Source organism: Primulina huaijiensis, chromosome 11 (genome assembly GCF_012295235.1).
Source record: "Primulina huaijiensis isolate GDHJ02 chromosome 11, ASM1229523v2, whole genome shotgun sequence".
NCBI lineage: Eukaryota > Viridiplantae > Streptophyta > Magnoliopsida > Lamiales > Gesneriaceae > Primulina > Primulina huaijiensis.
The window spans coordinates 24,807,202-24,832,704 of record NC_133316.1 but is presented as its reverse complement, the minus strand read 5'-3'; the positions used below and the strand labels follow the sequence as shown (position 1 = coordinate 24,832,704).

The 25,503-nt window shown below is 33.2% G+C and overlaps 4 protein-coding genes and 1 long non-coding RNA gene across 6 annotated transcripts; 1 reads left to right on the top strand and 4 right to left on the bottom strand.

Moving 5' to 3' along the window:
* Positions 1-108: 108 nt before the first annotated feature.
* LOC140987178 (uncharacterized) lies at positions 109-3,269 on the top strand. Its single transcript, XR_012177084.1, has 4 exons — positions 109-378; positions 460-518; positions 592-796; positions 2,718-3,269. It is a non-coding gene; the product is annotated as an uncharacterized lncRNA (long non-coding RNA).
* Positions 792-2,652, bottom strand: LOC140987177 (purine permease 21-like). Its single transcript, XM_073455586.1, has one exon. It carries the CDS (start codon positions 2,444-2,446, stop codon positions 1,412-1,414), a length of 1,035 nt encoding a protein of 344 aa, XP_073311687.1. The 5' UTR covers positions 2,447-2,652; the 3' UTR covers positions 792-1,411.
* A 496-nt stretch (positions 3,270-3,765) lies between the features above and the next one.
* Positions 3,766-5,661, bottom strand: LOC140988271 (purine permease 21-like). 2 transcript variants are annotated; one of them, XM_073457290.1, is made up of 2 exons: positions 5,373-5,661; positions 3,766-5,181 (listed from the first exon to the last, which is right to left on the bottom strand). In XM_073457290.1, exons 1-2 carry the CDS (start codon positions 5,413-5,415, stop codon positions 4,040-4,042), a joined length of 1,185 nt encoding a protein of 394 aa, XP_073313391.1. In that variant the 5' UTR covers positions 5,416-5,661; the 3' UTR covers positions 3,766-4,039. The 2 variants fall into 2 exon arrangements, with proteins under 2 accessions (XP_073313391.1, XP_073313392.1); XM_073457291.1 differs by having other exon boundaries at positions 3,766-5,175.
* A 4,879-nt stretch (positions 5,662-10,540) lies between these two features.
* On the bottom strand, positions 10,541-12,081 carry LOC140988171 (WRKY transcription factor 71-like). Its single transcript, XM_073457142.1, has 3 exons — positions 11,494-12,081; positions 11,219-11,365; positions 10,541-11,129 (listed from the first exon to the last, which is right to left on the bottom strand). The coding sequence occupies exons 1-3, from the start codon at positions 11,988-11,990 to the stop codon at positions 10,712-10,714; spliced, it is 1,062 nt and encodes a 353-aa protein (XP_073313243.1). The 5' UTR covers positions 11,991-12,081; the 3' UTR covers positions 10,541-10,711.
* Positions 12,082-17,447: 5,366 nt separating this feature from the next.
* On the bottom strand, positions 17,448-23,441 carry LOC140987615 (uncharacterized). Its single transcript, XM_073456188.1, has 8 exons — positions 23,260-23,441; positions 23,055-23,190; positions 21,641-22,908; positions 20,011-21,296; positions 19,546-19,676; positions 18,667-19,454; positions 18,362-18,474; positions 17,448-18,258 (listed from the first exon to the last, which is right to left on the bottom strand). Exons 1-8 carry the CDS (start codon positions 23,293-23,295, stop codon positions 17,937-17,939), a joined length of 4,080 nt encoding a protein of 1,359 aa, XP_073312289.1. The 5' UTR covers positions 23,296-23,441; the 3' UTR covers positions 17,448-17,936.
* Between the last annotated feature and the right edge of the window lie 2,062 nt (positions 23,442-25,503).

Genomic DNA, 25,503 nt, shown 5'->3' with positions numbered 1-25,503 from the left:
TGCGTGTGCGTGTGCGTGTGGTGGGGGAATGCTAAAAGTCGTATATAAAATATTATTCCAAGAAAAATCAAAAGGAAATCTAAATAAAACTCAGTAAATTATTTCAGGAATATACTCTCGAGCATACAAATCACAATCACAAACATCAGCCAATCGATAATTCTAGCGACAGAAAATTAAGCCAATAATGTCCTGAACGACGTGCTCTCTGTAATGCTCCATATTGTCTTGGGAGGAGGTTGAGGTGGGGGAAACTTCTCATTTTTTGTAAATTTATTGAAGTCGTGAGTTGGCCAATTATATAGAACTTCGGTTGGCACAACCTTGATTGCTCTAACTCATGTGTTGTGGCTAATGATCAAGATCAGACCTCAAGTGGTATGATGATTTCTTTTTTCATCCAGCTATTATAGTTTCAATTCTTCAATTCTATTTGTTGAGTTATCATTTTTTGTGTAGATTCTATGCAATGGACCCGGAGCTTGTATGCCACTTTGTGTAATTGCATTCTTTTTCAAGTTGAGGAGGCAGTTTTTATTATTTTTCTTGAGAAATCAGGATGCTTAATGAAGTCCAAACTGTAATTTTCAGGTTTTTGGGATCCGATGGTCATCCGTTTTCTATGTTGAAAGCATAGCTCGTGTTAGGAGGCTGTCTTTGAGTGGCTTACTTCTTTACAAACTACAGATGGCTGATCAATTATTTGTGCAATGGCCCCAATTGAAGAGCAAATATCCTCGAGCAAATTATGTCGGTCGCCTTATGTAATGGCTTCATTCTGCAAGACTTCCATGAGGTACGTTTAAGCCACCAGATTATTCTGTCTATTTTCATCTTTGTTGCCTCTCGCTTGCTTGGGCAGGGTACCTGTTATTATTAATGGACTACAGCATTGTTTTCAATTAGCTATGAAATGTCAACTGAATGTCGAAAGTAACTTTTATTCCAAGTATAGAAGACCTTTCAAATGATTTGGAAATATTAAACTTTATGCATCCAATTCCAGTGTTATTGTGAGCATGAGCTCAACAAAAGTGATTTTCAGCTTACAAATTGGTCATGGCGTGGGGTGGGTAGCGTAAGGTGGCAAGAATGTGGAGAAGATACAAGATTTCTTGGATAATGAGTATGGGTTCATCACGTGGAAGTGTCATGTAAAAATAAAAGTTATATAGATGGCAGCATGAATTTGAAAATATCTTGAGAACAAATAACGTCAAATAAATGTTCTTTTATGACAGAAAATGCCGATCATTATAGATGGCATGTAATAGGTGTCGAGAAAATAATAGATTTTTATTGGATTTTAAGGATTTCTATGTTTTCCCCACCTTTTATGTTACGCGTTCTCTGGACTTCAATGTGCAAAGGGATGATAAGTATAATCAACTCTGTGATTTAGTAAAGTTCTTTAAGATGTGGAGGTTTCATTCTCTTGGTGGGGAATTTTATACTCTTCCTTGGACTTAGTATCATCGAGATATTGCTGATAAACATACGATATAGAGCCCCAGATAGCCAAGATCATGGCCACGATTTTAATCCCTGTCATCTTGTCTTGGAAAACCACAACTGCTAATATTGGAATGACCGGCACATTCACAGTACTGACAACATTAGCAAACAGGGAAGAGACCTTCAGAATTAGAGCCACCAAACCAATTGAAAAAAGCTGCCAAGCTAATGCTGTCCATACCAAAGTCATCACGTAGGATTTCTTGCCTAGTTGAAACTCCTGCATCTCCGCCTTCAATGTCTTCCATTCTCCACTGACAAAAAGGCCTACTAAAAGAGTGCAAGATGTCACCAGTGATTCGAAAAATATAACATTCAGGATTTCTTCGATGGTTTGCCTTTTTAGCACCTTCCCATAAGCCCTCTGGGCTAGTGATGTCTGTAACGCGTATCCAGCAGCACCACTGAGGGTGCAAATAAACCCCAACACATACTTTCCTTCTGTAGAAGGACCTGTTGAGTCAGATTGTAGCACAAGAAGTACGGAAGACGTTGTGAGAAGCAAAATTGAATTCAATACATAGGGAGTGAGTTTCTGAGAATTGAGAAAGTAGGAAAAAAAAGCATTGATACCCAATTGGCTTGCACAAATCAGGGAAAATGTGGACGCAGGTAGGTACTTAAGCCCAACTGCATATAACAAGCAATCTAATGCAAGAAAAGTGCCAAAAATTACGTATAGAGCTGCCAAGGATAATTTCATGGACACGTTTGAATCTGTCGTGGGATTTTTCCTCGATGTTATGTAAAGGAAAGGAAGGAGGATGGGAAATCCAGCAGACTGCACAAGCGCTGCAATGTACTTGCTTTTGCCTCCTTTTTCATAGTACAGTCTTCCGAGAAGTGTTGCAGTTAATTGCCCACAGAGCACAAGAAATGAAAAAATGGCCAGATGGAACCACCTCTTGTGTTGTTGAAGCTTGGAGAACATCTTGATAGAGTTGATATTCCCATCTCCATGGAACTCTAGAATTGTTTGTTTAGTTTCTTGAACTGGTAAATCATCAACAGGATAACAATTCTTGATACAAAAAAAATTTAAAAAAATTGTGGTGCGCAACAAAGACGATTGCAGAGAATGTTTGCTTTGTTGAATTTTTTTTAATCTAATTTAGAACACTTTTTTATCTGTAAATTGAAAGCATTTAAATCCAATGTTCTGACTTTTTTCTTGATCTGGTTACTTTACCAATGTTCAACAGGTCATATCGGAGTAAAGTTGATTTTATTCTACTCCAGGGTACTGCCTTCAAAGGCAAGCAGGTGCAGTCGCCTAATGATCAGATATCGGTAAAAATTTATCCTTCTAAATACATCACCTTCATCAGTCACACAGAGAAATACACACACTACTAATTTAGTTTAATTCCTTACAAACAACAGAAATAGTTGGAGAAAGCACCAATTGTTCCTGGTATTTGTCATTGCCTTTACTCGTAAGTCATGAAATGCAAAAGAAATAATAGAAAAGGTTTTGGAGATAAAGAGTAACTCACTTTGGATGTTCAGCTGATTTTCTTGAGTGCGCTCCATGGAAAATATGCTACTGGACTGTATGGATGAAGATTTATATAAGACAAGACAGATGTTTTACATAGGAAAAATAGTTCGATGTTGCTGAAATAAATGGTTGTAAGAATGAAAACAACATCACTTCTTGATTTCTCAACTCTCAGCCTTTGTCTACCCTCAGTGACTGGATGCCTTGGTATCTTGTGTATATACTCTTTCTGCCTATGAATGAAAATAACGTCTCCAGGGGAAAAAAATTATTTGAAAATTTTGAAGTTCGCCAACTGGATGCTCATAAATTTGTATTTAGGCTTGATTTCAACACGAATTGTCAAGAGTGATTTAAGTTAACATATTGAGATATTGTTTTGTATTTAACTTCTTACGTTCTTCGTTTGTCATATTTTTGCTTAAACTTTAAATCTTAAAAGAAATATCAGATCGAGAATTCAGTTAAGGACATAAGTCATGTGTCCTACCAAATTCTACCTTGAACCAAACCATATTAGGATTTTCCAACTCGAGCCGTATTGCAATAGAATTTAGTCCTATTCTACAAATATCATTGGTTTGGGCTCTCTACTCGCAGAGTGCTGGGGAACTGAAATTTCTTCCACGCATCAAGAGAGGGTGCTTTGTGTATGTATAGTTTAACGTCATATTGAACAAATTTAACATGCATGCTCACCAGAATCCTAGGACTTTAGCATATCTCTTTACTTGGTTTAGACAGACGAATCTCGTGGCAACACTAAAATAATCAATATTTCACAACGTAGGTGGCTGCTAAAAAAGAAAGAGAAAACGTGACAAAAATTGGTTGCCAGCAGATGACCTTTCGACAGTATTTAAGATTATTATTAAACAGAGTAAATATTGGTCTTAGAGATGGATAGCAACTATAAGCATTAAGCAAAACATCCAAGATCTGGATAGACCTATGCCTTATGTTTTGTTGTCTCAATTTGCAGAGACAGCCTTTGCTAGGAACTTGAACCGAGTGATTTGTGAACTATCCAAGTCTTTGAGTTAGGGAAATTTCTTCAATATCATCAGTTTCCTTTTTCTGCTTCATCTTCATCTTCATCTTCATCTCCTCCAGATAATGGTGGTACATATAGGACACAAACCCCCATATTGCCAATATCATCGATATGGCCTTCAATCCGGTGAGTTTATCCTGCAGAAAAATCACGGCCAATATTGGGGCTACCGGTAGCCCAAGAATGCTGATGACATTGGAAAACAACGATGAGATCTTAAAAATCAGGCCAATACAACCTACAAGAAATATCTGCCAAGAAACAGCTGTCCAAAACAAGTTCATCACATAAGAAACCTTTCCAGATTCAAATCTGTCCATTTCTCTGTCTAGTGTACTCCACTCCCCGCTAGCAAAAAGCCCGATAATGACCACAAATGTCGCGACCACGCATTGGTAGATAGACATATCAACGACAGCACTAAGGGTTTCTTTCTTGATTATCTTCTGGAAGGCGAGCTGCGTGAGGGACAGCATTAGCCCGTATCCAGCGGATGCACCGAGGGTGCATAAAAACCCGATAATATATTTCGTTTTCGATGCTTTATTCGAGTCTCCAGGGTCAGATTGGAACACTAGTAGCACGGAGGATATGGTTAGGATAACTAACGAGTTGACTATGTATGGGCTGAACTTTTGTTTGTTCAAGAAAAAGGAGAAGACGGCATTGAATCCTAACTGGCTTGCACAAATCAAAGTATATGTAGTGACAGGTAAATATTGGAGCCCAATTGTGTATAACATGGCATCTCCTGCTAAGAATATCCCTAAGCAGAGGTACACTGAAGCAAGATTCAAGGGGGAAGAAGGATTTCTTGTTGTGACTTCCGTTTGGTCTTTATCGGTTTTCATGAACCACTGAAAAGGGAAGAGAATCGGGAATCCCGTAACTTGTACTAATGTACCCATCCATTTGCTGTTTCCACCTTTGGTAAAGTAGACCCGACCCAAGAGTACACCCAAATTTTGACCTGCCAAGACGAAGAATGAGAATACGGCCATTTGAATCCACCATTTGTACTGTTTCAGAAATGGGAAGCTGGAAGTTGGGTGGTTGGTTTCTGCAGTTCTTGCCAAATTCGAACTTTCCACTCCATCTCTTAAACCTAGTGCTGAAAATCACATCAAATCATACATAAGAACTTTATAAACAGATAATAAAGATCATCACAGGAAATATTAGATTATACATTTATATATCACGAGGATCAAACCACGGGGGGAGAAATGTTTCAAGAAACAGTACAATAAGGAAGTAATATATATTCGTCAGAAAACCAAAGCAATAGCATACATATCTCACCGTTATTGATGTCTGGTTGCAGCTCTTGAGCTGTAGTTCCCATGTCGAATACGAGAAAACGTTGGTTTATTGAAGGTAGTAAGAGTTGACAAGATGTAATCAAAGTACGTACGTATATACTGGTTGGTGACCTTTGGTTAAGCTTTTATATATCGACATTAACTTCCCACGCAGTCGAATCTAATTTTTTGTAAAATTAGAAACACAAGGCCAATTGCGTTTCGGAATTGTTCTCTTTTTGTTCAAGATTTGCCGTTCTGAGTTCGCAAGGTGTCAATCAACGCATTAAAAGTCCAAACTCTTTGCGGTGCTAAATATGTAAACTTAATAATAACTAAGCAGTCAAAACCATTGCCCCCACATACAAGACTTTGACGTAGATTTTGTCTATATACGTGAACCACCCACCTTGCCTAGATGAAGAAGAGACATGGCCACCCCACCCCACCCCACCCCACCTTACCTTACCTGACCTCAAATTATACTATATATATATATATAAAAAATATGTCACATTATATGTCTTTGATGACTCGAGAGTGGCAACTATAAATAACTAATCCGCACAATACATTCTTAGTACATAGTAGTAAAACTGTCGAAATGGATCAGCCACCATCACAACCCATTTATTTGACGAGCCAAGACGGCCAATCCGCCTTTTTTTTTTTAGTTTCTTATTTTACTATGTGAAGTAACTTTAACCCAATTATTGAAAAGACCAAAGTGAATGCTATGGACTATGGTGTGTCCTCTGGTTATCCACTCAAATGTTATTATATACTGACAAAATTTATATCTACTCGACGTAATATTTGACAACCGTGGTCTGTCCTTCTCCTAGTAGTAGTGAAGGAAACAGTTTACTATGGGCCATGTTTCGATTGCATCCTCGCAACCTATTTTTCTTTTCTCGTATATAAAAATTGCATATTATATAACCTCGATTTTAATCAGTTTTTTAATAATATTTTAAACTTATATCAATTTCTTTTCTTGTTTTAGAATTATTATATCAATTTCTAATGCTTCCCAACATCATTCCTTATTATATTTAGTCCAATTCTTTATCACTTTATACATATACCTGTTATTACATAATATTTTAGTCAAATGTATTTTATCATCTAATATTCTATTAAAAATAGTTAGTTGAATTGTGTATTGTCTAAATTATCATTGTGTTTAATTTATTGTCTAAAATTTGTATTTAATTTGTGCTTGATTCATTATATGTGTTAAATTTTTGTTTAAGTATTTGATTTATTGTGTTTATTTTATAGATTATTAGTTTTAAGTTTTATTTACTGTGTTTATTTTTTAATCCTTATTTTATAGATTATTAGTTTTAAGTTTTATTTACTGTGTTTATTTTTTAATCATTATTATTTTTAATTTATTGTGTTTATTTTTTGTTTAATTTATTGTTCTAATTTATCTTTAAAATAATGATTTATTTATGAGTTATCTGTTGTCCAAATTGTTCTTGTGTTTAATTTGTTGTTTTAAATTGGTGTTTAATTTATGTTTGATTTATTTTTTATGTTTATTTTTAGATTATTATTAGTTTGAAGTTTGATTTATTGTATATGTTATACACATGGTTGTACTTTTTAATTTTAAAGTATTGTTTGCAAGATATTATTCAAATGTTTTCTCGTTTCAATCCCGAATGAAATGTTTGAAAATTGTATATAGAAGCTAAAAAGGCTAACAATAATAAATACTTTATTCCAAAAAAAAAATTAAGTTTTATGGTTTCAAAATTCACGACTTTTAAATTTTTCTATCAATATTTGACACCAAAAATGATCATTTTAATATTTGAGTAGCATAAGTGTTTAAAACATTATGCATTCTCCAAACCTTCTCACATTTTCATTATTTCATATATAGGTTTTCGATCATTATCATAACTACATTAAATAAAAGTCCAATGAAAACTACGCTAACATAAAAATATCTCCACGTGCAACACTCGTTATATTTACTAGTTGAATTATTAATTTAGATATCACATCCTAATTATCAATATCGATTCAAAGTTTCAAACATAATATAAATAATATGTATCATACTAAATCTTGTACTACCGAACATATATTTTTTCCTACAAAATAATTTCCCATAACATTTTTTTAAAAAAAAAAATCAAACCCGATGTGTGTTCACGCTGTAGAAAACATATGAAGTCGCCAAATTAATTAAAACGTTAAAGCGTAAAAGTTATGATGATTTAACTCTTAAATGAGATAAATTGAGCCGTTCATTTCAGTGTCCACCTTCCAACTTTGGGAATTGGTAATGATAATGATGATTACAAGATTATTATACTGTTATTATGTGGACTAAGACAACCGCAGTGGAGAAAATTGACTAATTACTTTCCACCCCCGACTTTTTCCAACACCACCAAAAATTAAATATTTTTAATATATATTTAATATAATAAATAACAACCTAAAACGACATCCAAGTAGCTACCATGATGCCCTTTTGGGGCCGGCGATGTTTGGTAACGTGTTTGAAGGGATCTTGTTCAACTCTCACCAAAAAAATATACATGAGATCGTCTTACAATAAACTTACTAATATGTGTGTACCCCCGTGTGATATGGCAAAATAAGGATATATGTATTATATAAAGTTTGATAAATTTTGGTTATAGATGGATATTAATTGAGTTTAAAATACCCCTCTAACTAAACAATAACTAAACTACCCTTTTATTTTTTAAAATAAAAATTGATAACAAAATCCTCTGATGGTAAATAATTTAAACTCACTTATATATCTAACTACACAAAAACTCTTGTGAACGATCTCATGAGTCAATTTTGTGAGACATATCTTTTATTTTGGTCACCCATGAAAAAGTAAAAAAAATTAATTCCAAAAATATTATTTTTTATCAAGGTTCTAAAAAGCGTGAAGCGCCCCGAAGCGCGGATGTCGAGCTCCAAGCTTTTCAAGCTTAAGCGAGATTAGCACAGACTTAAGCGTGAAAAAGCGTTTTTTATCTTTAGTGTAATTGTAAAATATCTCAAACCAATAAATTGATAAAAATAATACATAAATATGATAAATTTAAGTCTGATGCATTAATGCTCATATTTATAAAATCATAAAAATATCAAAATTATAATCTTTATTTGTTTTTGCAACTAGACCACATTAAAAATATTAAATATTTGTCAAATCATTATCAGACACGCTTAATCATAATTAAAATTAAAAAATAAACATTTAAATTATAAACCTAATTTATTATTTTAAAATAAAAAACATACCTTCAAAATATAAAAAAATTTAAAAATAAATAGATGCGATTAATTGTGCTTAAACACGCTTAATTAAACATCTTAATTATGCTTAATTCGGTCAAACTACAGTTTGACCGCTTTTTTTCGCTTTCTCCGAAGCGGGGCGGTTTTGCCGAGCTTCAAGCTTAAGTGCGCTTAAGCGGGCTTTTTAGAACACTGCTTTTTATTATAAATATAGGCATGATTGACGTGTCTCACGAATAAATATACGTGGCTAACATCACATTATTATCCATCTATTAACTTATTTAAATTTCATTTTTAAATTATTTAATTAATGTATTTATCTTAAGCTAATCTATCTAAGTTTGGATACTATTACAAAAATATTTCGAAATATGATAATCACACATGCGTAAAATATATATATGTTAATTAGCTAGTTCTTAATTTTGGTTCTCAAGCACTTTTGGAGTCACATTTCTCTACACGGACTTGAATTTTTTAAAAACAGAAGACGAATATTTTTCAGTAATCGAAAACAATCCGGTAATAATATCGAGTTCACAAAAAAGATTAGACAACTCTTGATCCCAATACATGGATTGGATGCAACACGCATGCTCAAAATATTTAAGAATAATTAAAGAGCAAATCTTGCAATTTTTTGGGCTTATGCTTAGGTTTGTTTGAATTAATAAACCAAAATTTGTCTGATTCAAGAGGCCCAAAGAATATGTGTGTTCATCCTAAAGAAGGGGAAAATGACATGCAAGCAAAGATAATATGTATTTAACAAAATCGCAACAACTTTTTTGGATAAAGTATCAACAAATATTTGATCCCATTAAAGATGTAAATGAGTTCGTTGGAGAATTTTTAGAATATAAAAATTAGATGTAATTAAGAGTATTGTTTTCCAGATCAAAGAGCCCGTATGATTTATATATATCTGTAGCAGCGAATAAATAACAATAATTAACCATATCAAAATAATGTTTTTCTTTATAACCTACAATTTTAAAATGAGAATCTATATATATACATTGATGATAATGATATTTATAGTGTAGATCTTTATGGTTTTTTTTTTAAAATTTTTATTCTTTATTATATATGGTCGTCCACTTAGTTATCGATTGAATATTTCCTTAACTTGCAATCCACACTCATGATTATTATAATTATTTATTTATTTGTTTAGAGTTTCCGGTGATATAAAATACAATATCTTAAATTAACAACCAAATCGTTTGGCTTTTATATTATAAACTTGAAGCAGAACTTAAAAGAATTTTCTGTTGATTTGGTGGTTGGATTATTAGCTAGTTTTATAAACAAATACATATATATTTACACGTGCCCTTATCCAAATGCTTCTCGTGGCATTCTTATGAATCATACAATAATCATTTGATTAACATCCTGTTCTCGGAACGTAACCACAAAATAAAATTTAATTTGATTAAAAATTATAAATTTTAATTAAAGAACATAGTATACTTATTCTATGTACATATATATAAAAATATATGCATATTACTTATTTATACACATACATATATATTTATTAAAAAAAATATCACGGCTGTTGGCAGAATTGATTAATATATCTGAACTGTAAAAAGTTAGTAAATTCGTGCGTATATATGTACCGATTTACGAACTAGATTATGTAGAAAGAATTAATTATTAAATAATAAACTTCATGTATATATACTTTGGAATCCATTTAATTAAGTTACATGCATAAAGTCAGTCGAAAAAATATGAAAAAATTAATATATTTTAGAAAATCAAATAGTATATTAAATGTAAAAATCATTTCATTGAAAGCCAGACCTCCCTTACCTACATGGATCGTCTTTTGCTACCGATAAAACTCATAATTAACATGCGCTGGGATATACATATATATTGCTGCTATATACAACAGAAGCGTAGATAAGCCAAGCGCGGAACTATATAGTTAGTCAGTAAACTAATTAATTAAGAGTGGAAAAACATAGTTAATAAATAAAACAACCTCGTTTTGATCGATCGATCACATGTTGAGATTGAAGTAAGTAATACTCGTCAGAATTCTTGTTTGGGAAAGGCGGGAGGCGGAATTATATCTTGCAACAGTCCATGGCCAGAAACATGCAAGTTATAAGATTGCTGATCATGATCATGCACCAGTGTACCCAAAGACTGCTGCTGCTCCTGCTCCTGATGATGATCATACACAAGGTTTCCCGCGCTAAAATTGCTCATGTAAAGTTGGTAAGGCATTTGAAGTAAGATTTGTTGCTCTTGCAAAAATGGCGGCGGAGTTATAAGCATGGAACCAGCTGGGGCAAACATTCCGGTCGCCACGTTGCCTCGGAGGGTGGCGGGGACGTGGTGGTTGTGTTGCCCTTCGTACGTTGTGACCACGATTGAAGGGTCTTGAAAGGATCTCTCTACGCGTTTCTTCACCGGACATTTCGGAGTCGTGCATCTATAGTAGCTTCTGAAAATCAAAGGGTTTAATTTCACCAGTTTTACTTGCAACAACTAAATGATCAGTAAAATAAAATGTTAAAGAAATGTACAATTAACCTTGGATAAGGACTGTTCTTGACCGCTTTTTGTCCGTATTTTCTCCATCTGTATCCATCTTCCAATTGATCAATCTCACTCTTGGTCATGAAAGCAAATCGAGGCTCCCTCTGCTTCTTCTCTCTTTTCTTCTTTGATTTGTTATCCCTTTCGTTAATTGGATCAAATAATTTCACATGATTAGTCCTTGGATCTTGATTTATTATTAACCTTAATATACAGTCAAGAAACTAAAAGAACTGATTGAAATCAAAAGATATATTGTTATTAATTACTCTTTCTTGGAGCTCATGTCTTCTCCGTCTTCAGCAGCTTCTTTTACTTGAGCGCTATCAAGTTTTTGACTCTTCTTGGAATCTAATTCCTCGCCTGGCGCTGCTTCAGTGGAGGAGGCGGAAATCGAAGAATTGGGTGTAACTGGGGTTTCGCCGCCTCCCAACCCCTGATTATCCACTACCGGCACCCTCAGCTCTTCTTTCGCAGAAGAAGACAGCGGCAACATGCCAAAGGCGGCGGAAGAAATCGTGTTTTGGCCAGAAGATCCATGCAGAAAGTCGGTGAAACTACTCAAGTACAAAGAAGGATCAAGCACTTGTACTTGATGAACCGACGAATCTCCCGGAAAGAAATAAGAAGCTTTGGTGGAGTTATTGTTAGCTGGCGCTGCATTGATGGTGTTTGAGTATGGAAAGTTGGCCGATCCGCCGGTACGGCGGGAATCATCGTGAAATGTTTGGTGATAGTAAAATCCATCTCTGAATTCTTCAGACATGAAAATTGTCGAAGAAGTTTGCTAGTTGATTAATTGGTAGAGAGAGTGAGGAGGAGGAAATGATAAGAAGTTAATTTGACAGCTTCTTACACCGTCTTTATTTATGCTTTGACGAGAATAAGATCTTATTCATGAGGTCACTAAGGACAATTATATATTCTGCTAATACAATTTTTATGAAACGTAATTATATATAAATAATATATTTCATTTTTTTTGTTTTATGTAATTATATATTTTTAATTTGTTAAAAAAAATTTGTTACAGTTCAATTGATATTCATGAACTAGCATTAATAATTTTCATAAGATCAAAATGGAATAAATCTTGGTAAAAATGGTTTTATGAAACAACGCAAGTTCCCTTGGCCCCCACTTCGTAAATTTGTTTGGACATCGAACACTGAAAAATTTTGAATTATTTTGGTATGTTGAGATTAGGATTTAGACTTAACAACACTAAGCTAAGTCAAATTTTGAAAATTTTGGTCATGTTAATGTTAGGATGCGTGCCTAATCTACTCAAAAACTTAGCTTAGGACGAAAGATTGTTCAAGTCCATCTTCAAAAAAATTATCCAACCGGTGTGAAACATCTTGCATTATCAAATTAATTTTTTTGAAAAATAATCATTTCTAAGTGTATTTGAGTGTATTCAAAAAGATTTAAAAGGTTAATTTTTTTTTAAAAAAAAAAATCAATGTTATTTTGTTAATTATATCATTAACAATGGTGTTCATTTCATCGAAACGTTTAATTTCATATTAGTATTTCTTAAATATAATTTCCTTTAAAATATTTGATCAGAGATTATTCTTGATCTCTTCGATAAATCCCAAGTCAGTTTACAAAAAAAATAACCACGTGATTTGTCATTAATATTGATTTAACTATTTTAGCACACAAATTTACAGAATTTTTACTGTGTAAACTCCTCCATCGATAGGTTAGGATATTGTACAAAATGCGTGGATTTAAAAATGAGGCATAAGTCAACCAGGAATAGTGTGCATGACAATACGTGGATGTTTTTTGTTGGAGCATTTTGTTATATATGTTGCATTGATATTCGTACATATATCTTAGCTTCTACGCTTTCTGAGTTTCACATGCATAACAATAAATATGCATATTATAATAGTAAAGAATTGTATTTAAATTATATCATCCCAATTCGGATTTATAAAATAATAATTCAATAATGGTGAAATATTTTCGTGTTTATTCGGTACCTAAAATTGATCAATCACACTTTTTCTTTTTATTTTTCTTTTTTTTTTAAATAATAATTCAATAATGGTGAAATATTTTCGTGTTTATTCGGTACCTAAAATTGATCAATCACACTTTTTCTTTTTATTTTTCTTTTTTTTTAAAAAAAAAAAAGAAGCAATTAATTAGCATGTGTGAAGACAAATATATAGCTAAGGTTAGGCAAGCTGGTCTTTAGTCAAAGATTAAAGCTATGGACTAAAGTGACGAAGACGACAAATTTAATTATATATATATTTGTCACACATAAATTTTATATTTTGACCTTTATAATTGTATAGAGTATCATTCTTCTCAGTTCTTACTATATTTAACCGCATTTTGACAATATAGAAAATTGATTTCGCAATTTTTATATATATTTAGGACATTATTTTATACAGATTTAAACGTGGAATCTTAAATTTTGACTGAGAAATTAAACTTATATAGTTTCCTCAAAAAATACCCTTCGAATATATCCATTTTGTTTATTTTCCAATTGACAATATCTTCACTGAATAATGGAATTCATTGCACATCCAATCTCTTAATTATTTTTCCCCATACTTATGAAGAGAGCAAAGTAGCTAACTAATGAGGGCTTGGCAATGGGGTGGTCAATTCTAAGTTGCGATGATAATTTAGATTTCTTTCTTTCGAAATTAACATATGAATCTTATATTATGAAAACATTCAAGCTTTCTTAATTCCTTGCTTTACATATCGTCAATTAATGGTCGATTATTAATTGCTTTGGGATCTTTGCAGACCCGTTCGATTTTTCTTGAAAAAAAAAAGATAAAAATAAAAAAGAACATAAAATGTATTTTTTTAAAAGATCTGATCAGCCATTTAATTTCAAGTTAACTTGTAAATTAATGAATTCGGTCCTTTATCCTTGTAACGGGTGGACTACAATAATAATTAATCAGCTGTCACTTCGTGACACGATGACGGTATGCCTTTCTTTCTTTGATCTCTTAAATTAAATAATAATTAGGCATCAATCTTATCACCAACCAGTTTCTTGCAATGATTTTACCATTACATTTAATCTTCATGAATAATACGATTAACTATAAATTAATGCACGTTTCTTTTATTATTTGTGTTGTAATGTAAAAATTGTTTTTATTAGAAAAAAAAAAAAAACGAGTTTGAGTTACATATTTAACATTAGTTAGAAATTTTCATAAAACATCAAGCATTCGATCGGTCGAGTAAAATCAATCGAATCAGATGTTTAATCTGATATAAGTTAGCAATGATCAAATTTAGTTAACTTGCCGATACGTTGATTATGCCTAAATTATCGGACTACGTCACCGTGTTCCTGAAATGAATTTTGGGACTAAGGAAGCAACAAATTATTGTGGCTAGCTTCTATCGCGGGAGACCAAAATGAAAGAGACCTTATTAAACAATTGGAAAATAATACACGAGAATGGGTATTAGGACAAAGACTTATGATGATAAATTAACACACAAACTCTTCATTAAATTTGAAATCGTAATCTTATCATTATTCTTTGGCACTGTCCGAATATTAATTGTCAATTTTAAAGGGAAAAATACTTAGATTTTAAAATTTACCTCGAGATTGAAGGGAAACATATTATGTGAAAAGATTGATGATTATGCTAAAACACGATTAATAAAGAGAGAAAACTGTGGAATGATTGGTGGTTTAAGAAGATTAGGGAGATGGGCTGATAAAGAATAATTTTTATGTTAAGAAAGAGCGTGAAATAATTGACTATAAGTTGGCGCCCATTATACGTGACAAAGTGTATGGTCTTGGGTATGCATGTACTGCTCAATGGAAGTCTTTATCAACGCAGAAGAGGGCAGGTTTGTTAGGTGTGTAGACTAAAATAAACATCACATCCATATAATTGGTAAAAGGAAAGGATATGTTAATTTTTAATTTAATATTCAACCAATAGATTATTTTTTTATATATAAATGTTTTCATATTTTTCAAAAAAAAGAAAGAAAGAAAGAAAGAAAGAATAATGAGCTACCTTGGTTTGGCTCTGTTACTGCATTTCATGGGCAAAAACCTAAATATATATAGTATTGGCTAAATTACGAAAGTTGGAAAAGGGTCCTTAATAATTTGGGGAAAAGAAGATTAATTAGTCAGCTCAAGACTCAGTCAAATATATATCACTTGCAGCCCATACTAATTTATTATTGTAAAACCGTCACCATACTCCAACACGGCAACACCACTTCCGTATTCATAGTTCCAATTAGATTAAAATGTCAAAAAAAAAAATTAATTTCTTAAATTAATTGCGATATATCGGCTGGTTTTTATTTAGTTTAGATTATTATAATATAATTGAAATCTTGTCTCAAATTTGGAATCTTACTAGTGTGGTGATAGTTTTGAACAACCTAATAAATTCTAGCTTTCTTGCAACTAAAAAACTCGTCCCAAAGTCAATGGTCCCAATGATTTATGTGACATCCACTCCACTTGGGATGCTTGGAATTAGTCAATGCTAACATATTTATTCCACTATTTTTTTACATTACATAGGAGAAAAAAATAGACAAATGTCCATATGATCTCTTTCTTCTTTTGATTTGTAGCCAAGTTAGGCTTCAAATGTGAAAGGTCTTTGTTGGATTCTTGACCTTTGTGTTCTCCGTATTGACTAAAAACTCTCTACTTTAGGTTAAGAAAATTCTGCTTCTATTTTATATTATGCTTATAGGATGCTAATCAACCAAAAACAACATTAAATATATTCATCGTTTCACTCATGGCATCTAAATTCTAAACAACTCCATTTTTAAACTTTGTATAGTCTAGTTTCAAGTCCCAACAAAAACTTTGCGACACCTATAATAGTACACTGCATGTTCTGATATACTCAATAATGTTCCACTCTCTGTGTGATATCACTTCCAGAAATATCAAATCCAATCCATATATTACTCAACATAAATTTAACTAATGTATATTTTAGAATAAATTATAATGTTTTTTCTGTTTGAAGTTAAAAGATATTTGGTACTGAGTGAATCCTAGAAGGGACATCAAATATCAAGAAAATTTGCAATGTTGTGTTTGTTCAGCGGTCAAGTTCATTGAAAGACCACCCATCACTTCATCAAATAGTGGGATTAGTTGAGTTATTGATTATGTTATATTATTATTAATGTGCATCAAAGAAATTTGAGAGCGAATTATGATGATGATTATTATTGTTGGAGTCGAGAATTACTTCCACCGCTTGAGCAATTAAATATCAGTTTAAACATTTTGTAATATATTATTGTCACAATATATATTTTTTTTAGACGAAAAATGTTTGATCCTATAATATACTTATTAGAAGAGAATTGTTTGAGAGACGGGTTCTCAATCGATAGAGTGATTGAAGCACAGGGTTTTTGTCATTGTATATTTTTAAAAGTGATTAAATTAATAGCATTTACACCATCTTCATATTGTAAGTTTTTTTTTTTTTTTTTTTTAGAAAACGGCATCTTACAATAGTAATATTTATATAATAAGGAAATGAAGGTTTATAGTGCCCAACGATATCGGGTTTATCAGTGGAATTTACAGTGCCTTCTGAAGAGGAGAATCCTTTCGGTTTGCGCGAAAAGTTCAAGTGTAGAACAAGACTTGACTTGGTCCATTCCAATTTCCAATTTTGATTATCGATTATTGGAGTATTTCTCTCCACAAAAAGTTATTTTGTGATCATATTTAATATGTTTAATTATGTGTCACACTGAAGTTCAATTATTTAATATTACACGTACATTATGTGAATATATATTTATACTACACAACATATATTTTATGAAATACACAGTCGACTTGTTGACTATCATATCTCATTAGCTAGTTGTGCTTTTTATCAGTCGGAAGATAAATGTTACGATTGGATTTCAAATATGAGAATATTTGTTTCAGATAATCTGAGAATATTTGTTTCAGATGAATCACAAACCATGTTACGATTGGATTACGAAGATGAGAAATATTTGTTTCAGATAATCAGAGAATAACCACAAACCATAAGCATCAAATTCACTGTCAATATGCAGACGTCAATTCAGAGCAACTTTCACAAATTGTTCAGGTCCACTGATTATAATTGATGAATAAGAAAATAAATTATGCCACAAATTTACATTGTTTCTCGTATTTCTCAGTTTCTATATAAATACTTACAAATAATTTTCCAAGAGTGACGAACGGGAACCAAAAGTTTTCCAGATTAAGGCGGATGCAACAAAATAAGCAGAAATACTAGCCACAATATGAAAATATATATCAAGTTTTCTTCATGTAATTTATTTCTCAAAACGAAAGTATTGGCCCATCAAAAACTTAACATCACCCACTCCTGAAACTCGATAATTGCTGGAGATCCAGATACACATTATTCTTCGAACATGGTAACATCAACAGTCGAGTAAAAGGGTAACCTTAATGGGATTGATCTGACAAGTAACCGTAAGTCTGTTGCTATCAACAATTAATTCAAACCCACCCCAATTTTTATCCACCTTTTAGAAAAGGAAATCTTCCTCAATGTATGTACATAAATTCGGCCAAAAATGAACGAAACCAATTTCTTTTTAATATCAAGACAAGTTCCCAATCGCATGCCAAAGATTTCCTTGACTCGCAGTCTCAAATCAAACAACCTTTAAACACTGATCAGGTGGAAACTCGATTCTTGGATTTGGTTTTGCCCGTAGTTTGGTGGAGCCTGAAAGACAATTGTTGCTCTTTACTGAGGAGTGAAAACCATTTCCTTATAAAATCAGCAGGAATGGACCCTTGACTCAAAATTGATTGAGTATCAATGGCAAAAAGTTCTTCAAATGAAATAGGTATAAGACCAAGCCAAGCAGTTGCAGTAGCAAACTGAATTGGAATGCTCAGATTTCTTGAAGTGCTTTGACAGAAAAATGCAAATATACAATCTCTTAGTTTCTTAATTCCGGTGTCCTCGTATCCATTAAAGTCAACTCCAAGCCTGCATCACAGATAATACTCAGGTTTGACGTACTGAATCATGTATATCTGTGTGCGTGTGTATGTCTGTGCGTGCGTGCGCTCTTGTAAGTGACAAGATATACCTTCCTAGTTGATTAAGAAGTAAGATAATTGCAGCACAGAAACTCTCCATGGCACATGATTCAAAAATTTCAAGAAGACCACCTATAATGTTGTCAAATGTCCATTCCCATCTCTGCATATTAAAAGAGACATGCATCAACAAGAAATGATGATTTAAAATATTGTGGGAAATTGCAAAAGAGAAAGAGAACAAAAGGAAAACTCGAGTAAAAGATCCACCCAAGGATAGACGTCTTTTTCTTCAAGATGGGAAAAGGAGAAAACTATATTGACAACAAAAGAAGTGAAAGGATGATCTTCATACCATGAAACGAGCTATAATCTCGACCAATGAAAGAATATCGACAAAGTTGCACAAACTTTCGTTGAAGGTAGCAATCAAGGATACTGCCTGTCTCAGGCCCGTGACTTCTTTAGTTATTTCCTCGTTTGATAACACTATAGGAGCAAATGAATTCTTTAATGCAAGTGAATCCTGTGACAAAGAACAGGATTTAATATACTTTTGAAGATTCTCCAACAGGAGTGATGACAGAACTTCCATGGAAACCACACCCTCTGAGAACAGGCAGTTAGCGCAACATGACCAAGTTTTAGAAGGCATTTCAACCATGGATGAAAAACTGGAAGCATAATTGGAAGATGAAGCCTGCTTCTCAAGAACCATAACCAGAGATTTTACAACAGTCATCGCTAAGGAGTACGGCTGAAGGGTAAAATATTGAGAGCCGCACAAATGAGCAAAAGAATGAAGAATACCCAGCACCACTACAGGGTCAAAGTCACGCATTGCAAATAGCTCACACGATGTCTCACAAATGAAACCAATGTGGTCCACTGCCAAACACAATGATGCTAACAAACAACCTCCAGCAACCAACTGGTAAACTAAGGCCGCCTGCTCGGACAGTATTACAGTATTACCATTTACAACAAGATTTATTTTGGAGCTATCAGTAACTGATGCCTCAGAAGATAAGTCACCACACACCAAGACTTTTCTCTGTAGAAGGAAATCTTCACTGAGTGCAAGCAAATCAAGCAGATCACATGACTCCATAAATTTCCCTCTCACAACCAGATCAGAAAGTGCTGCAAGAACGGGAAACAAAAATTCTTAAAGTTAAGGATGGAAATTCACAACAAACTGAATATGATAGCAGCTAAATATTGTCATTCATACCTGAGCAAACTTGCAGGGTGACAGGATCAAGAGACTGTACTAAATCACATTTCAAGGAATTTGCCAAGTTTTTCATTTCGATCTCCGATATTCCAAGCATTATTATAGAGAAGAACACACAGACCTTCTCCCTAGAAAAAAGTACAAAGAAAGGAAAAATTAATTAGCTTCAATCTGAGTTTCTGAACATACTGATTAAATTAAAAGAATAAAATGTCATTCCAGTTCTGTAGCTATCACAACATAAGGAATGCGAAGGATAGACCATGGCATGCGTTGAACCCCATATATCTATTTCGTAAGAAACTAACACATTGTTTCCTATATACCCATGTATATGTCAAGAGAACATATAGGCAATCAGCAGATCTGATCATTATAAAAATTTAAAAAAAAAAAAAAAGTAAATTCCAACTGTGCTACATGACCAAATGGAACAACAGGAACCGACAAAAAATCACTCACTTTGACGAAAGATCTTCAGATTTTTCAAGAGAACGTAGAATTCTTTGAAGAAAAACATCTGCTGAGTGAAGAGGGGTGCACAGAGGCTTGCACCTGCTGATGGCCTGGAGGATCCTTGATATGCTACTATTATCTTTATTTTCTAAAGAAAAAACAATATAATTTGGAAGGGCACCTGGGATTGGAGCAACACTGCTTTCACAGGATAAGTGTGTTTTCACATTTTTAGATTCATTGACATTTAGTATCCCCAACTTTCCTCCTAGAACCTGGTTGTGGTAATAACAAGCATCAGTCACATGCTCCACACCTAGATTCTCTGAATGCTTGTGATTCTTCTCCATATCAAAGGTATTAAAACCAGTAGTTGGTGCCAGGTTGTCCTTAAATGGCATGTCTGCCTCATCTGTGTCAAGTGACTCATCCCCTAGAAACGTAATCTCAGGCAGAGTAGGAGATATAGGGGTAGCAATAGCTATGCGATAAGATTTTTCATCAGCGGCATTGTCCAGGTCAAGCAACTTCATGTAATCGTGAATTGGCATTTCATCAAATTCCCGATGAGTGCACTTGGTGCTTTCCGAATAATTATCAATTCCATCTTTCAGAGACTGATCACATTTCCTTGCATCTAAGCCAAGTGAAGAAGCTTTCCTGCCAACATTGGTGTCGTTAAAATCTGAATCAAGTATGGCTTTTTTACCATTGGAATTAATCAAAGAATGGATAATTTCAGTTCCCTCGCAAGAGGTCTTTCTCCTCTTGGTCGGTCTAAGTTGCTCTGCAGAATCATCTTTGCGATCACACAGCATGTTATGCAATACAGATAGCTGCTTGGACATCTGTTCATACAGCTTCTGACCCTTAGAATACAATTTGTCCATGGACTCAACAGCACCAAGAATCTTCCTCTTGTTCCGGTGCCTAATTCGGTGGTTGTCGACATTACCCTTAATAGGACTTTTCATGTTCTTTTCAGCATTTGCTACAACATTCTCCTCGTGCATTATTGTTCCCTCACAAGTCAATTTCGACAAAGACGATTTCGGATTTGATATATCTTCTCCTGGTTTGGCTGATGTGATAGAAAAAGCACCTCTTTCCTGTGAGCCCATCAATGGCGAATAAGAAAAAGATGCCGTACTGGAATTTAAGGCAGAACTCTTCGACATTTTTCGGAAGGAACCCCTATACAGAGGATTCAATCTAGAATCAATACCTGATACGAGTTGCTTGAGATATCCATCTGTGTAAAATTTATCTTTTGTGATGGTCTCATTGCCTGCCTGTGAAGTAGCAATTCAAGACAATTGTAGAATGTTATTATATCAGATTGATAATTCTGCTAGTATGGACCAGGACAAGAATACTCAAGGAAACAAGTCTTACAAAAGAACGTATATTATTTACAAGAAGAATATCTGTAGTTTAACAGTGTAGCTATTTATACTAGTCCATATTCTTAATGTATAGTTTCGACACTCAGCAGCCATGTAGGTTTCAACATTATCAGTTTGTAAGATAACAAAGCCAGAAAAGCAGTTCAAATAGATAGAGCACCCCACATACAATAAGTTCCCAACTTGACATAAATATAACAGTTTAAATAGAAATGAGTAAGGAAACCAACCTTTTCCAACTCATGTATAACGTCACCGCCATGCACAAAACAGCAATCAAGTATATCCAATCGTTGTTGGAACTGATGAAATCTCTTCTTTATGTGAAATAGTTCTTGATGCAGCAAATTGTTACGAACATCTACCTTTGTCACCTCTTTGGCATGCTTCACAAGCATCTTTTCTAGCTTCTTTTGTTTCTTAAGAAGTTTCACGGTAGCTCTGTCAGAACTGTTGTTGTTCTCTCTCATTGCTGGATTGTCAACATGCTTTCTCCCCAATATCTGCTGCCTTTTCTGAAATTCTTCTAATATCTGCTTACAATCCTCCAGCTCTCGAGATAGTTGCTCAACACGATATTGCTCTTCCACGGCATTCTTTTTCTCAGCTTCTGCAACTTTCTTATGTTTTGCAACTTTCTTCACATCTGAATCAGCACATTTTTTCTCCCTGAAACTAAATTGATCTTTCTCCTTGACCATCCTATCTATCCCTTGAGACATTAGGCCTTCTTTCTTCGCCATTCTGGTACCAACATCATTTCTCAATACAGAATCTATGCCTAACTTTGATAGGTTAATGTGAGTCTCAGCCAATTTCCTAGAGCATAAATATTCACGTAGCTCCTTCTCTAATTTTTCCGTCCTTCTCTTTTCCTCTTTCAACTTATGATCCAAATCATCAGCCCGATCTTTCTCAACTATGGCCTTCTTCAAATTTGCTTCTGCGAGTTTCCGTTGCTCTTCAGCTTTGAACACAGCTGACTCTGCCATCTTCCTTTCTTTAATTGTGTTTTGTTTCTCATCCTCCACTTTCTTGTTTGCCGCTTCAGATTTAGATCGCTCCAAACACAACTTTGAATTTAATGCATCAGTTTCCAATTTTATTCTCTCATACGAAACCTTATTCTCCTCAGCCTTTTTCCTTTCAATATCAACAGCCTTCTGAGCTTCACTAACCTTGTTTTTTCCTGCCTCCAGCTTTTTCAGAGTCTCATTGGCTTTCTTTTTTTCCATATCAGCATTCTTTTTTTCCAAGTTCGCTCGAGATCTCTCTTTCTCCAGAAGCTCTTTGAGCTTATTTATCTCTATCTCAGCCACATCCAAACGTTCTTGAAGCTGTCTAGCAGATTCATCGGAGGCAGCTTTACCATTTTGCTGCAGCAATTGAATCTCCTTCTTCAGGGCAGAGACCTCACTCTGTAAGTCAAGCCGTATGGAATATTCTTGTTCTTTTTCGTCTTTCCATCTGTCAGCTTGCGCTTTAAGATTCCCCAATTCTGGTAAAGAGAGTAGTTTTGTTAACATGGCAGTAAAAGAAAAAAAAGATTAAAATTCCTCCCTTCAGAACCAAAGAAATAAAATCATGAAAAGTGCAGATGCTAAGGAATAACGTGAAACAAAGAAACAAGAGAGGCTCGCTTACCTTGTTTAAGACTTCCATTTTCTTTCTCAACGACATCATATTGTTGATTCACTAAGGATGTGCAATCACGAAACTTGTTTTTCAGCTCTTCAAGCTTAGAATACTTCTCCAAAAGCTTTGAATGCTTCTTCTTCCACTGTTAACAACAATATCAATAAAAATAATCGTTACCACAAAATTAAAAGGAAATTTAAAAAAAAATTACCGCCGCACAGCAGGTGTTCTCCGCATTGTCCGCCATTTTTTCCTAAGGACCACAAAATTCTTCTAGTTCTTCATGGAAAATTAAATTTCGATGGGCGATGGGCGAGGTTTTTCTCCACCTACATTTTTCTTTAAACAGCTTAGAGTTTGGGGCGAGAGGGTTTTATTTCTTTCATTTCTATTTGCTGCAATCAATGGTTTGGAAGACAACAGAAGGGTTTTAGTACATATGGGATTTGGGTCATTGTGGGCCTAATTTCTGTTTAATTGGACATCAGTCTAATAAAAAACCAACGAAGCCCGATTCTTTAGCCTTTTTACTTTACATTTATATTTATGATATATAAAATGGCATACATTTTTCAATTGAATTAATTACTTTTAATTTTTTTTAAAATTTACTAATTATTAAAATCAACTTTAGTATATCCTATAATTTTTTAAAAATAATAATAAATAATGATAAAGATATAATTCAATAGTTTTAAATTTTTTGAAAAATAGATACTATATTATTTCTAAATTTAATATAGTTAAGGATAAGCATGTATTGCAATAAGATTTAGGAACGACAAAGATATATTTGGGTAGTTTTTAAAATTATGGAAAATTGATGACAACTCTGAATTAAAATTTTCTTAGCATATTTTTATAATATTTTTATTAAATTTGAAAATTGTATTTTTGTAATTCAAGAGAGTTATTTTGATAAAATCTAATTAGCGCGAGAACACCATAAAATCAAGGCTTTGTTTATTTGGAGTGACTAAAATAGGATAGGATTATTAATTCAAACTCATCCAATGTTTATTTACAAAAATGAAAATTTTCTTAAACTCGAAAACTTATTAATAATTGGATATGTGCATATTATTTTAGTTTGATATTAATCATATTATAAGTTAAAAGCAAAAACTTGTGTGAGATGGTCTCACGGATCATATTTTGTGATACGGATCTTTTATTTGGGTCATCCATAAAAAAGTAATACTTTTTATGCTAAGAGTATTATTTTTATTGTGAATATCGGTAGGGTTGACCCGTCTCACAGATAAAGATTCGTGAGACCGTCTCACAAAAACCTACTCTAAGTTAAAAGAGTTTTGCATTTAGCCAGTAATAATTGATAGTATAGTATATACTATATGGAATAGATAGATATAAGTCAAACAAAACCAACAAAAGAAGAAGAATAGATAGATAAAAGAAAAACCGTTGTAAAGATATAAAGCATGCACAAGACTAGTTATTCTACGCAGCCAATTTCAAATAATCAAGAACTTGAAGAATGGAAGTCAATTCCCAGCAAAAACCAGAAGATATAAATCCATAAATGGGAAAGAAAAGGGCAAAAAATCTTCTATGTGATTATAAACAATCTCATTCTCAATGCAGTCATTGCATACGAAAGCTTTGTCACTACTGGACACTGGTAGGTGTTATCCGCAAAAGGTGGTGACTGGTGAAGATTAAGTCCGCTGATCTTTGCTGCAATTTCAAAATCATTCTCTGTCAGTCCACCTATACAAGTAAGCATGACAACTCGCACGTTAAAGCTACAAATCAGCTTATCCTTTAGAACAATAAAATGGCGACGAAGCAACCTTGTAAAGAAGGTGATAGATGGATTGAATCTTACCTACAGCTTGGGTCCATATGTCAATCTCTACATTGTTCCATCCAGTAAAATGGAGATTCGGATGATTACCTGTAAAATTATAATCGAAATTCATTGATTTCAAATTCAACAAAATGCAACCTTATAAAATTTAGAATAAATGCGTCTATCTTTTCGAGGTTTGTCATAATTACAAAAAATTCAACTATAATGGAAATCCATTGATTTCAGATTCAACAAAATGCAACCTTATAAAATTTAGAATAAATACGTCTACCTCTTCGAGGTTTGTCATAATTACAAAAAAATTCAACTATATTTAAATATTACATTTACTCATTTCAAGTTTGTGAAAAGTAAAAAATAAATCCAATAACTTCAAAAATTATAAACAACTCCATCACTTTGTATTTATCTTACAATTTACAATCTTAAAGTTATCATAGAGAAGTATAAATATATATGATATTTAAATATAGTTGAGTTTTTTTGTTATAATGAACTTTAAGAGAAGGTAAATATAATTATCTCTAAAATTTAAATTAATTTATGATTAACACTTGTTGATTTCTATATTAAAAAGTATAATTTTTTTGGTAGATAATACATTGATTTTTTTAAATCTTG